Source organism: Pundamilia nyererei, unplaced genomic scaffold (genome assembly GCF_000239375.1).
Source record: "Pundamilia nyererei isolate P.nyererei 1_Seehausen unplaced genomic scaffold, PunNye1.0 scaffold00001, whole genome shotgun sequence".
In the NCBI taxonomy this organism is placed as follows: Eukaryota; Metazoa; Chordata; class Actinopteri; order Cichliformes; family Cichlidae; genus Pundamilia; species Pundamilia nyererei.
Genome location: NW_005187402.1, coordinates 2,390,249 through 2,402,919, shown reverse-complemented (window position 1 = coordinate 2,402,919; position 12,671 = coordinate 2,390,249). Strand labels below are relative to the sequence as shown.

The window sequence follows — 12,671 nt, the reverse complement described above, 5'->3', positions numbered from 1 at the left end:
TTTTTTTCCACATCATCATGTTTATATTGCTCTGCTGTTAATAGTATTTTGGTGCTTTGAGAATATCTTTTTCAGAAACCATCATGCCAATAAAGCATGACTGAAGTGATCTGAACTGAGTGAGAGTGTCCTGAGTGGAATCAGCGACGGCCATTTTCATCTTGAAAGCTAATCAAAGGAAAGAAATTAAAAGAAGCAGCTGTCGTTCAGGAGGTAGGTGGCCCAGTAACCACAGGGCTGACAGGCTTGTCCATCTGTCAGAGTGTCCTTGGACAAAACATTGAACCCCAACGAATTGCTCCCAGTGCTCACACCAGCACCATGCACGGTAGCTCAACTCCGCTGGTGTGGGAAGGGATAAACCAAATAGTGGCACTGTTTGGTCTTTGGATCAAAATAATGAAGGGGTGTCTTCAAATAATTCAAGTGAACACACAGACACATACAGTATTTGTATGTTGGTGGTCAGCTGGTCACTGGTTACAGTCTTTGTAGTTATGTGTGTCTTGAAATATGAAGCATAAATACAACACCTGAGCAGACATCTGGTCACATGGAGGATGATAACTTTTATACCTGAACATCAGATGTCTGCTTCGCATCTCATACTTCTGTTCCTTGTATAAACTGACTTTAACCCTGACAGTACTGCAAATTGTGTTTCACAATAAGTGTAAACAGTTAACAAAAGTGAGCAATGGAGTTCATTTTGTTCATCTGGACTCGGGGAGATCCAACCTCGAGGATCGCGTCCCTCAAAACAAAGACCAGTATAGTAACTGGACTGGTATTTATCGTTCTGCTCAACTTAAACACTCAAAGCACTTTCTCAATCACCCAATCTATCCGTGCCTGAGCACTTTCCAACACACACAAACACCTGAGATACTAACCCTGGGGTTCAAGTGCCAAAGCATTGAAAACCAAACAACTTCTGGCTGAGCAGATGGCTCAACACAGAAGAGCTACCTCATCACACCAGGACTCAGCCGCCTATTTACCAGCTCATAGTGACTCCATCTCTGTCCAGGTGTATAAGTTCATCACTGAAGCAGGATCACAGAGTCACGAAGACCATTTATGTGAAAAGGGAATGACCGTCTCTGACCCACCGAGGGGGCGAAAATGTATCTTTCACTATGTTACAATCCTGTGATTTCAGCCATTCCACAGCTTTCTGTGATCAGTACTCTTAGTGATTAATGATTGGGACAATTTGCTTCCTGGGATTTTGTTACCTGGATTATTAAGTAGGCATCAAGTCAAAAGATGGACAGCGTGACACAGCTGTACATCTGTGAACTGACCTCTTCCACCCGTGCCTGTCTCTCTATCTCATACTGTCTCCTCAGTATCGCACTCTCCTTCTCCTCTGCTTCCTTCTTTATCCTCTCAGCTTCCTTCTTCCTCTGTTCAGCCAGCTGAATCAGCTCCTCATTCTTGGCCTTTTGCTGAGAGAAAGAAAAAATATTAGAGGAAGTGCACAAGACAAAGATTTAGGGAAATGAGAAAGACTTGCAATGTGTTATAATTAGAGACCATCACAACATCCGCAATCCCCAGCAACATGATTTACAGTCCAACCTGTGTGCACTTGTTACTACATGCGTGTTCACTCTGTAGGGGTTGGCCAACGCCCATCTCTGGACTCAACCCTGATTTTAAATTCAGCTACACATCTGCACAGTTTCATGACTACATCTTGCACAGAAAAGATCGGTCGACAGACAGGCATAAAAACACCAGTTTTGTTTTTTTGCTGTCATGTTTTTGTTTTTTTTGTTGTGAATTATTGAGTATTGATCTGTTATTAGTTTTATTGTTTGCCGTTTATAGATTTGTGATTTTTGACTTTGGCTACGTTCACACTGCAGGTCTTAATGCTCAAATCCTTTTTTTTTTTCTGCTTGTTCACACAACAAATAAAATGTGACAGCAAACGCGCTCTAGTGTGAACGGTTCACGGCCCTCAAAGCGGCCGCATGCGCAAAAGAAGACGTCACACACAACGCACTCTGTTTAGACACAGAGCAAACAGTATTGTTTGACTGATGGCCCTTAATATAAAGACTTCGGACTTTACATTTCCCAATTTTGCTTTAAGTTATAAAGTTATTTTGTTATTTACATTTGGCCTAATAATGATCCTTATTGCTGTTTTAGAGAGGAGCGGTGCTTCAAAGGATAGTTGCAGATTTCTGTCAGAATCTGTAGATTATGCAGTACAAATAAAATGTTCATGTTTCTCCAACGTTGTCTTCCCAACAGTTTCACTGGATGGCCAGGAAGCGTTCCCGATGTCTTCTCCGGCGCTGATAATTGGCGTCTGTCTTGTGTCAGTGACGTAAAAGACGGATTTAATGCAACATGACCGTTCAAACAGCAGTCGCTTTCTAACACATCAGATATGTATCGTCTTCAGTAACACATACAGAAGTGACCCAGATCGGTTTTGTGCCATTCACACTGTCATACCATGATCGGATATGGGTTGCATAGGGTCAGAAAAGTTGGATTTTATGCACTTTCGCCTGCAGTGTGAACGTAGCCTAAGTCAGAGATGAAGCCTTCGATTCGATTCGATTGAAACAAATTACCAATCGAATCAAATTGAAGCCTTTCTATCCGTCAGATTTTAGTTTCTCACCTCCATTTCCTTTCGTTTCTTCCTCTCTTGCTCCTCCTCGTACTCCCTCTGGATGCGAGCCCTCTGCTCTGCCAGCCTCTTCTCCTCCTTCTCTTCCTCCAGCCTGATTCGTTCTCTCTCCTCTGCCCTTTTACGCATTTTTTCCTCGATCTGCAAACAAATGCAGGCTGATAAAGAACTAAACCAGCGATTTTCAACAAGACAGCGTAGCATATAATACAGACAGGAGAAATGCCCCCAGCTGCGTAGCCTTTTACCTGCTGTTTGAGGTAAGCTTTGTACTTGTCCTGCTCCTGGAGCTGTTGCTCTGTGGGCTGGCAGGCAAATACTTTGCCTCTGGCAAACTGTGGGGTTTGTACATGGGTGAAACCTACAAAACATGAAACCGATCTTTCAAAATAAACGTATCAGTCTCAATGCTGTTGTTTCTGGATATTCTGATATGCTACTCGGTGGAGATGCCAGTTTCTGAACATTGAAGTAACAGCCAGTTTTAGCCTGTTTTCTTTGTGTTTTATGGCTGTGGTGTCAACAATAATCTGATAGCAAACAAAAGATAAATAAAGCAAAGTCATATTTCTAGTGCTATGGATGCCACACTACCAGAAACCCTCTCATTGGGGTCCAGGTGCTCAGTCCGGCTGGCTGCCGCAGCAGCTGTGGCTCTCCTCTGCCGCTGCTCCGGGTTGCTGTACGCCTCCTCGTTCAGCTTGTGCATCTGACTGAGATCAGCTGCAGAGTCAGGCAGGCTAAGTTAGAACAGCTCCTCTGAATTCGTTACATGCTGCATACTATAAAAAGACGGTACACAGCGGGACATACCAATGAGATTTCCAGTGCTATCCCTCAGCGGCGCTCCTCCTCCACCTCTCCCCCAGGGCTGGTGGTTCTTCATGTCAGCCTCCAGCTGAGCCTCGTAACGCTCCCTGTCCTCCCTCTCCTGACGCCTCCGCTCCTGTTGCTCCTGGATCTAACAAACAGTATTTCTCGGTTTATTCAACACTCATCAAATGTCAGCGATCAACAACTATGTTCCCAAGACACTGAAATGTTCTATTTTCACCACAACTATCTGTCCAATTGTTGAAGACAGTAAGCCTCAGTGATGAATGTTACCACCGTTTTCTCATTAAATGTGTCAAGATGCCTATCATATAAATTCAAAAACATTTAAAAAACAAAACAAAAGTAAAACTGAATATCTTGTGTTGACTTCATTTGTTCCAGTTTTCACATTTCAGCTCAGTTTATCAGAAGCTTTCAAACATGAGCTGCAAATATGGAACCAAAAAAAGCAGAAGAATTAAGTTATTACTGCATCAGAACGACAAGGAACCAAAGCACAGCGACGAACTACCTGGAAAACATTTTAGGGAGTCTGCAGTGATCTTGTATGCTAAAGAGAAGACCAGGGGAAAATGCACGCTAAGCAGATGGAAAGAGGATTTTCACAATAAAAGGGGTCAGGGTGGGATTTGGTTATGAAGTAACTGAACAGAGGAGGATCTCAGAATTACTTCTACAGCCAACTCGACTAATACATGAGAAGGATTTTTGATTCCAGATAACTTACAGGGAGCCTTATCCATTTTACCTTGCTGTAAAGCTCACCGTTTCCACTCCTGGAAGCTTCCTGTCAACACATCACACACTAGGATGCAGTGAAATTTCATTACCTTCAACTCTCTACCAATACTGTTTTCAGTCAAATAACAAAGGAGGAGCCCAGCAACATCATCACCACAAACGTCCGTGACGGCCAAATTTATTCACCTTCAAATATCAACGGTGCTGAATGCTTCTCTGGTGATTTAAAGCCCCCCCCCCCTTAATCATATAAATCAAATCCACATCCATCGACATTCTTCTGTGCTTATACTTTAACTCTGTTGTTACTAGATTTGCTGTATCACGAGCACCAACAAAATTTAAGTTCTTTGGGTGGTGGCAGCACAAAGAAAAGGGTTCCTTTTATCTCGCCTACCTGTTGTTTCAGAGCATCCCTGTAGCTCAAAATCCTTTCCCTGGCTGATCTGGATCTCTCTGAAGGGAACATGTTGGCATGCGATGGCCCAGTAGCCGTCTCGTTGCTGGGCCTGTTAGAGTAGTTGAGACCCGATGAGCACTTTGGTTGGTGTGTCTTACTACCATGTCTTACAGCAAACACAAACAGGAGTTAAAGCCACGTCCTTACCATTCTGTTGGAAACTATAATGAGTTTACTTGGCCTGGGCAGGATTCACTAACATGACTGTGTGCGTGCAGGTATAACAGATATAATTACTGCCATCTTGTCTTCTAGAAAACTGTAAGAGTAGATATTTACTGCATAGGAGGCTCAGGAAAGCTGCTGCCACTGTGCTGGCTCTGAGGGCTGTGGTTACCAAGCTGGCTGGGCACGGCTTCCCCTGGTGGGACATTCCAGTAGGGCGTGGGAAAGCCAGCACCAGGAGCAGGCATGTGCCCGTCTGAAAGAAAATCAATCACATAATAAACTAAAAGTAGAACACCTGTCTAATATACCAATTATACTCAGATCAGGTTTTGTAATGTAGACCCGAAAGTGTTTTTACTCCCATGTAACAGAGACCCGGACTTACAGTAGGCCATGTTTGGATCAAGCATGCTTCTGTTGGCGTAGTGATGTGGCTCTACGTAGGGGCTTCTGTATGCATCACTCACTGAAGGAGGTGGGCGGGGATGAAACAGAGGATGTCTGGGGAGGAACCATTTCAAAACATGTGATTTGTAACTAAATTAATATTCAATCCTGAATGAATTTCTGGATTCAGCTGGGACTGTGACTAGTTAGTGTTTTTTTTAAGTGTCTTTAAAGGGTTCATGAAGCCCTGCAACAGTTAATCAAAAGGGTTTCATTCTAGTTTCTCTTTAAGGTCCTTTTCATTAACTGCAGTTAGGGCCGTGCAATATGACCAAAATCTCATATTTATCGTCCCGACAACGATATGTATCACAAAAATTTTATATTTTCTGTAAACTATGAATCTCAGGCAACTCGACTTGCAAAGTGTTTTCAGCTGGGCGTCGTGTACCTGGAGTTACATAAGATGAAATGGCCGCAATTTTCTTTGTGACTATTTATTACAAGGCGTGCTGCGGGGAAAAGCCTGCTCTAAGGTTTTTGGGGGGGTTTTTTGGCCTCTCATCCGTAAACACTCTGCATACTATTTACATGATTCTGTTTATTTTGAAAAATCTCAAATCTTCAATTTTATTGTGAAAGGTTTATGTGGAAAATAAACATGCGGATTGTGGAGCCACGCGAACGTTGTTGCTAACGACAACGCATAAAAACAGTCGCTTGTCCATCTGTAGTGTGGTTACATTAAATATAAAAAAAGGGAGAACAAAAAAAGGGAGAACAAGTTCTACAGTGACCATCAAAATGATGGAAAAATTTGCCATAAACAGTTTATTTTGTGACACCACGAAACAAACGATAGCGTATAATATGAGACGATAGATGTTTTCATATCGTCATCCGATATACATCTTTATATTGAGCAACGTTGACTACAGTGTTTGTCAATTCTGCTGGATCCAGATTCTCAACACACAAACACGTACTGGACACTGATTCCCAAAACAAAACGCTATATTATCATTACTGTTTGATCTCACTGACATGAGCCATTATATACTGTTTACTCTTCCACAGCTGCATTCAGTTCATTTAAACATGTCCTGCAGCATGACATCATTGCTATTATTAACTGATTTCGTTATGAAAACAATGCAGACATATTTGGCTCCACTGTCAAACTGTCAACCAACTTGCTGCTCAAGTGTTGCCTCCTGTCCTAATCTTAAGTGTTGCATTATGAAATCATTCAGACTGTAACTGATGTAAAGTTTCGTATTACTACCTAGGGATGTCCATGGACGTCACAGGGTTGGCAGGCTTGCTGTTGGGAGGCAGACCACCTCCACCTAAGCCCAGGGCAGAGCTATACTCCAGCAAAGGGGACGGGAAGGCCACGTGAGCCTGCCCGGGGGGAGGCATTTCCCTCTCTCTAGCACCAATCTTCTCGATGTCAGGTAGAGCACTTGATGATGATCTATCACCTGTGGTTACAGGATCTGACACCTGGGCACCTTTTCTTCTGCTCAGTCCAAACTGTCTGATTCGGTCCGGCTGGATAAAGAAACAGCTGATAAATATCCTGCACAGTGTAAACATTCTCAGACCAAAGGAGAGTGGCTTATGAGCTGTAAGCTGACCTGTTTCTCAGGGTCATTTATTCCTGTTGCTGCGACTTTCAACTCGAAATATTTTTCCCTGAAACAAAGACACAAATTTGTATCCATTTCTGCAGCCACTGCAAGTCATAACTAAGTGCTAAGTGGTGAAATATTTAGGGCTTCTAGTAAGCACCATAAATAAAGACGCACCTCTTCTTGTTGCGGTGCTGCTCAGCTATCTGCTCCTGCAGCTCCTGTCGGTAGCGCTCCTTCCTCCTCTGCAAAGCCTCACGTGTATCAGCTGTTCCTGAAAACACGGGACCGCATCTGAAACCTTGAATTCATTTTCCCAATTCTTTTCCACATTTAAAGGGTTCATAAGTTTGTAACTGTATGTTCAGCTGTTTTAACACAAATGATGTTTTTTGAGCTGCTCACTGGAAGTCTTTTTACCTATTAAAAGGCCAGTGGCAAACTCAGCATCTGCAGATTTGTTCCGCACTCTGGATGTCTGTCCATCTCTGGTAACACTAGCTGAATCTTCCCTAAACACACAAATAAAATGAGGGAGAAAGAAATCACTATCTTTAACACTACTTTTATCATAAACACATAAATCAACACTACAAAAACAAAATCTTCTACCTGCCATCGGTCTTTGTAGGTCGTCTCTTCTCATAATTGCCATTAACTGCCATACGTCTTGTGCCTTCAATCAGCTCCACTTCATCTTTACACTCCTCTCCCTCTGACTCCTGGTTTGTTGGCCTCCCCAGCCTGTCTCGATGCCTGAAGAGCGCTGGCAACTGCCTCTCTTCATCCTCAGCTAGGCACAGAGGCCTGTGTAGCATCCTGCTCTCCTCTGTTAGAGCGGCTACGTCCTTCTGTTTGAGCACAGACAGGCGTGGCTAGAGGACACACCATCATAACAAGGCAACATTGAAGAAATAAACAGAGATCACTAGAAAGAAAGAGGCTGCCTTTGTTCTGTCATCCATCCATCCACTTATCCTTTTCGGAGTCGTGGGGGGTGCTGGAGCCTATCCCAGCTATCATAAGGCACACCCAGGGTGCACCCTGGACAGGTCGCCAGTCTGTCGCAGGGCTAACACACAGAGACAGACAACCATGCGCACTCACATTCACACCTATGGGCAATTTAGATTAATCAATTAACCTAACCCAACAAACTGCATGTCTTTGGACAGTGGGAGGAAGCCGGAGTACCCGGGGAGAACATGCAAACTCCACACAGAAAGACCCCGGCCTGATGGTGAAATTGAACTCAGGGCCTTCTTGTGCGCGAACCACCGTGCTCGTTTTGTCATGTTAGATGAAATCAAGTACAGTAACAAAGCTACTGTCTGATCTGACATTAGATGTTACAGTCTTTCATTATCACATCAGAGTGGATTAATGGACTGTCGAGCTGTCACTACTGCATTTGTACGAGTATCACTTGGAGTAGTGCTGTTTCAAAGTTTACAGCTTTAAATTGCTTATAAAGTTAGATGAAAGCCTTTATTGTTGCAACAGTTTACTCGATGTGTTTAGCTTTCTACGTCAATCGCTGATCTAATGTTTTAGCTTAGTTTTTAACTTTAGTCTTTACTGACATTCACATGGTGTTTGTGCACATATTGAGGTGTCTCCATCTTTTATACACACACTGAAGCTCTGAGCCAACAGAGTTTTACGTAGGAAGGAAAATGTCTGTTTGAGGTGTGACTGTACCAGCGACAGATAGTGCCAGCAAGCAGACATTCTACTGCTGCATCCTGCATGTGAAAAAGGACAGCTTCAGCACTGCCACAACATGATCCTCCCAACAATCACATGTTGATTCATGCAGGACAATGGCTTATGTAACATCTGGTAACATCACAAGTAACCGCTCCACTAAGAGTCGCCCGGATTGAGAATCACTGATGAAAACATGTGTGGGCTCTTTCACAGTGCATCTTAACTGTGTTTATAGTCTTTTGTGTTTATAGTGTTTTGGTAAATAAAAGTGTTTTATTCCAAATGAACAAATGAGAAAATTCTTTTCAGCAGGACTGTTGTCATCTACCATCCACTTTAGCAGCCATTCTGTTCGGCCAAGCATCTAATCTTTAAATATTTTAAAATCATAAAAGACATTAAGGCATTTACCTTGACAGGCCTCCTGTTATTGAACTGGAGTAATGGTCCTGCAGTCTCAACACGTTCAAACTGGTTTTTCTGTAACATAAAATAAAAGCAGAGATGAAACAGGTGGTGTAAACCTAATGAGCAGACTGTAGCTAGAATCTAAAAACTGGCTTTGATGCTAGAGCTGCAACCTCAGGTGTACAGATAGGTACGCAACAACGCTGATGTTTACAGTAGAGTGTGTAATATTTCATGTGTGTCACTATATTACATGGAGAACAACTGAAACCTTTGTCTTATTTTTTACTTCATTAACACAGGATTAGCAACATAAACAGGCCAAGCACATGTTCAGTTGGGTTTCTATGTTTCTTATTCCTGACTGTCTTTCAATTGCCACACAGCTTTGTCATATTTGTGACACAGCATGACGAGCGCTTTATACAACATGCCTCATTCACCCAATGTGTCCAAGTGCTTTCTATCTAACATCACATTCACACTTTGGGGGTTCAGTGGAATTCAGTATTTTGCCAAAAGGAAGACATCGAATCACCAACCGTCCGATTAGAGGATCTGTCCTACCTCCCGAGCCACCGCCACGGAAATCTGTCTGCAATCTCTCTCAGAACTATGTCTAAAAAAATGTAGTTTATTGAACAGTTTCTCACCAATAAACTGCAAAGGAACAATGCTCCATTTTATTCTAAATCCTATACCCAGCAAACTTTTCCACGATGGAGAGAAAACCCCCACTCAGCACAGTCACACACATCTAAAGGTGTGACCTGGTCAGTTGGTGAAATTTGCCTCCTTACTGGAGATTTATACTTAAGCGGGAAATTCATGATATTGCCATGTTGTAACCGCAAAACCAACTGAAACCCTACATTGTAACTAAAGTGCACCTCCTTGGAAATGTAACTACATGTCGAGGATCAATCTAAGGCCTCACAAATGTTAGCAAATTGCTAGAGGGGACTGATATAGGAATGGATGTGAGGATATGTACAAAGAAGTGGACAAACTCGAGAAAAAAAAGGAAAATGACAACGAGTTGGGACCCAGGTGGGGGAAAAGTCCCAGCATTTTATTTGTAGCTATCGGCTGGCATCATGTATAAAACACAATCACAATGTACTTAACCCATAATGCAGCACACACAAGCATAAATGCCAGCAACAATTTCAGCCACTTACATCAGTAATATCTACAAAGATTCCCCACAGAAGTCTAACTCAGCCTCAGAGATGCTAGCAGCTCTCTTTAGGCTGTGATGATAGTGCTGGGTGAATTGTGGCAAACTGTGATGTTTGGGTCTACTAAACCCCAACAATTTATAGAATGGAAGCAGTTTGATACCCGAAGAATTCTCAGAAAATGAAAAAGATATGTAATTTTTTTGTAAACCTGAGACAAGTGATAGCTAACTTGCAGCATAAAAGTATAAGTTTAGAATAAGGATCTGACACATATAGATTGAAAACTCAAACTTGCTACAGTGTCACACACACACATAAACAGGGAAGTGTGTGACAGTCACCCGAGTCATGTAGCGCCTGTAGTCCATACGAAGCTCGTGCTGCAGCCTCTGTTTCTTCCTCTCGTACTCCACACCAAGGGGGAGACCCACACTGCAGCTCTCCTCTGAAAACACATCAACATTTCATAGAGACAGAAGGTAAACAGTGTTATGCAAAACAAATCTCAAGTGACAAGTGAAATACTTAAATAATATTTAACTTAAAGTATGAACTGACGTGACAAATTGTGGCCAGGATCTATACCTCTTCCCTGTGCTTTTGACTTAGGAGGGATGTTCTCCTTAGCAGTAGACCCGTAGCCTCGGTAGGGTTTTGCCTGTCAGTCAGAAGGAAAAGAAGATCCACATTACTTCTTAGTTACAGCATATAACGGCAAAGAGGGCGGCTAAAGTTTAACTTCAATAAACTTCTTATTTGGTCTAAAACGGTGTTGTTTTTCAGACGTTTATCAAAAGGTCTGCCTTGAAAATTATCTATTTCTAACCCACCTTCATTTCCATGTATGGGGGGTCTTGTTCTAAACAGGCTTTATCCTGTGCCACCCTCGCCTTGCGTTCCATGATGAAGTTCTCCAGCTCGTCGTCCATCTCCATCCGGCGAGGTTACACAACCGAGCAGAAAACAACAACTTAATCCTCCTTACAGTGAGCTTACAGAGAGCTCACTGCAGCGAGAACAAATGATAAAAATGTATGTTATACAGGGTTCAGTGCGTCACGGCCGTCACTGATATGAACTGCAGCACACACCGCTTCGCTTGCAAGTCGGTTCTATCACTTTAATTTACTGTTGTCAGGCAACCGGCGTCAAGTTCCAGGCACAGATAGCATTGACCCGCTTAACTGTATTAGCTTAGCAATTAGCAATATAATAATGTAATTAGTATGTAGCATGGAAAGTGCTCGTAACTGTAACGCCCAGAACGTGTTTGGTTCGTTTAAACCGACTTAAATTGCTACGGTTCGCTTGCTTATTAGCTTTGACTAATGGAAAGCAAAGTAAAGTTAGCAAAAACACCACAAAAGCACATGAAAGCTAATCTTAGCTAATGAGCACTTGGCTTCGAGCTGCTAACGTTAACTTTCTACTGGAACTTTGTACTGTTGTTATTAGAATTAAATCAAACCTACCGTTAGGTGGTGTATGATTGCGAGGCAGTGTTCGTTAGCTTGAAAAGGATGGCGGTGTCTCGAGCGATTGTATATCGCAAACAAATAGCAGTACTTCCGGTCGCAGGTGTCGAAATAAAATACTATGTGATGTGTCAGCTATCAGAAACCATTCAAATTTGAAACTATGTTGATGTGGCCGTGTTAATAGGAACATATGTTTTTTTATTTGGGAATTCATCAAATCAAGTTTTCTCTGTATCTCCATTATAAGCTAGTTACACAATCGTTCACATATCACAGGCTTTTCAATCTCATGTTCTCTAGCATATCGACACTATGGCTCTATCCCAATTCAGGGTCTGCAGCCTTAAAGGTCCACAAGGGCCGCGTACTCAAAGACCGCTAAGGCCGGAAGTGCGAGGCTTTTTTCTTTTTTTTTTTGGAAGTGCGAGGTTTGTGAAATGGGACGGTCTAGCCTCCGTCTCGCTGCCCAGGTTGCCTAGCAACTATGATACTAACCGCTGGAAACGTTTCGTACAGCACTTTTTGACAGAAATGAAGAAAAAAATATTTTGTTCATTTGTTTGTTTCTACATAAGCTTTGATTTGATAAGTATCTGAGGCTGAGACCACGGGACTGTAAAAACGTGATTATTGGGCTTCATTTCTGTACTGAGCAGTCATTTTAAGATTAGCTAGTAAATAACAATTAGCTAATGTTGTTCATGAGACTAAAGTCATCTTACTTTGGTAATGTAAATATAATATGGCCAATGTTAAAGTTATTATATTAACCATTATTAGTTATTACACCAGTGAACTTGAATTCACTGCTGTTGCAGTTATTTATATTTCCTATCACCTTAAATCTTCACTCAAAGTCAAGTATCTTTGACAGTGTATTATATATGAGAGACAAATATTGTTCTCTTAATATGTTGGCATTACTAAATGTAGCGCAATACTTGCATATCTCTGCTGTGACCTCTAAGCTCTTTCTAAACAAGCGACTACGTCATTGTGCTCCCCCCC

The 12,671-nt window shown here is 42.2% G+C and overlaps 1 protein-coding gene across 7 annotated transcripts in view; it reads right to left on the bottom strand.

Annotated features, from left to right (window-relative positions):
• Positions 1–11,854, bottom strand: part of LOC102201930 (centrosome and spindle pole-associated protein 1-like) — a 17,474-nt gene extending 5,620 nt beyond the window's left edge. Inside the window, exons 1-19 of one of the 7 annotated variants that reach the window (XM_013908739.1) lie at positions 11,658–11,854; positions 11,016–11,191; positions 10,744–10,843; positions 10,527–10,630; positions 9,005–9,073; positions 7,496–7,758; positions 7,304–7,395; positions 7,061–7,157; positions 6,890–6,947; positions 6,535–6,803; positions 5,248–5,363; positions 4,974–5,115; positions 4,632–4,743; positions 4,221–4,280; positions 3,470–3,617; positions 3,251–3,379; positions 2,905–3,017; positions 2,648–2,797; positions 1,308–1,451 (exon numbers count right to left, since the gene is read on the bottom strand). In XM_013908739.1, the coding sequence (XP_013764193.1) occupies positions 1,308–1,451; positions 2,648–2,797; positions 2,905–3,017; positions 3,251–3,379; positions 3,470–3,617; positions 4,221–4,280; positions 4,632–4,743; positions 4,974–5,115; positions 5,248–5,363; positions 6,535–6,803; positions 6,890–6,947; positions 7,061–7,157; positions 7,304–7,395; positions 7,496–7,758; positions 9,005–9,073; positions 10,527–10,630; positions 10,744–10,843; positions 11,016–11,120 (2,271 nt within the window). In that variant the 5' untranslated portion in view covers positions 11,121–11,191; positions 11,658–11,854. The remainder of the gene's footprint in view (positions 1–1,307; positions 1,452–2,647; positions 2,798–2,904; positions 3,018–3,250; positions 3,380–3,469; positions 3,618–4,220; positions 4,281–4,631; positions 4,744–4,973; positions 5,116–5,247; positions 5,364–6,534; positions 6,804–6,889; positions 6,948–7,060; positions 7,158–7,303; positions 7,396–7,495; positions 7,759–9,004; positions 9,074–10,526; positions 10,631–10,743; positions 10,844–11,015; positions 11,192–11,657) is intronic. The other 6 variants (XM_013908744.1, XM_005719415.1, XM_013908745.1 and 3 more) reach the window with 6 other exon arrangements.
• Between the last annotated feature and the right edge of the window lie 817 nt (positions 11,855–12,671).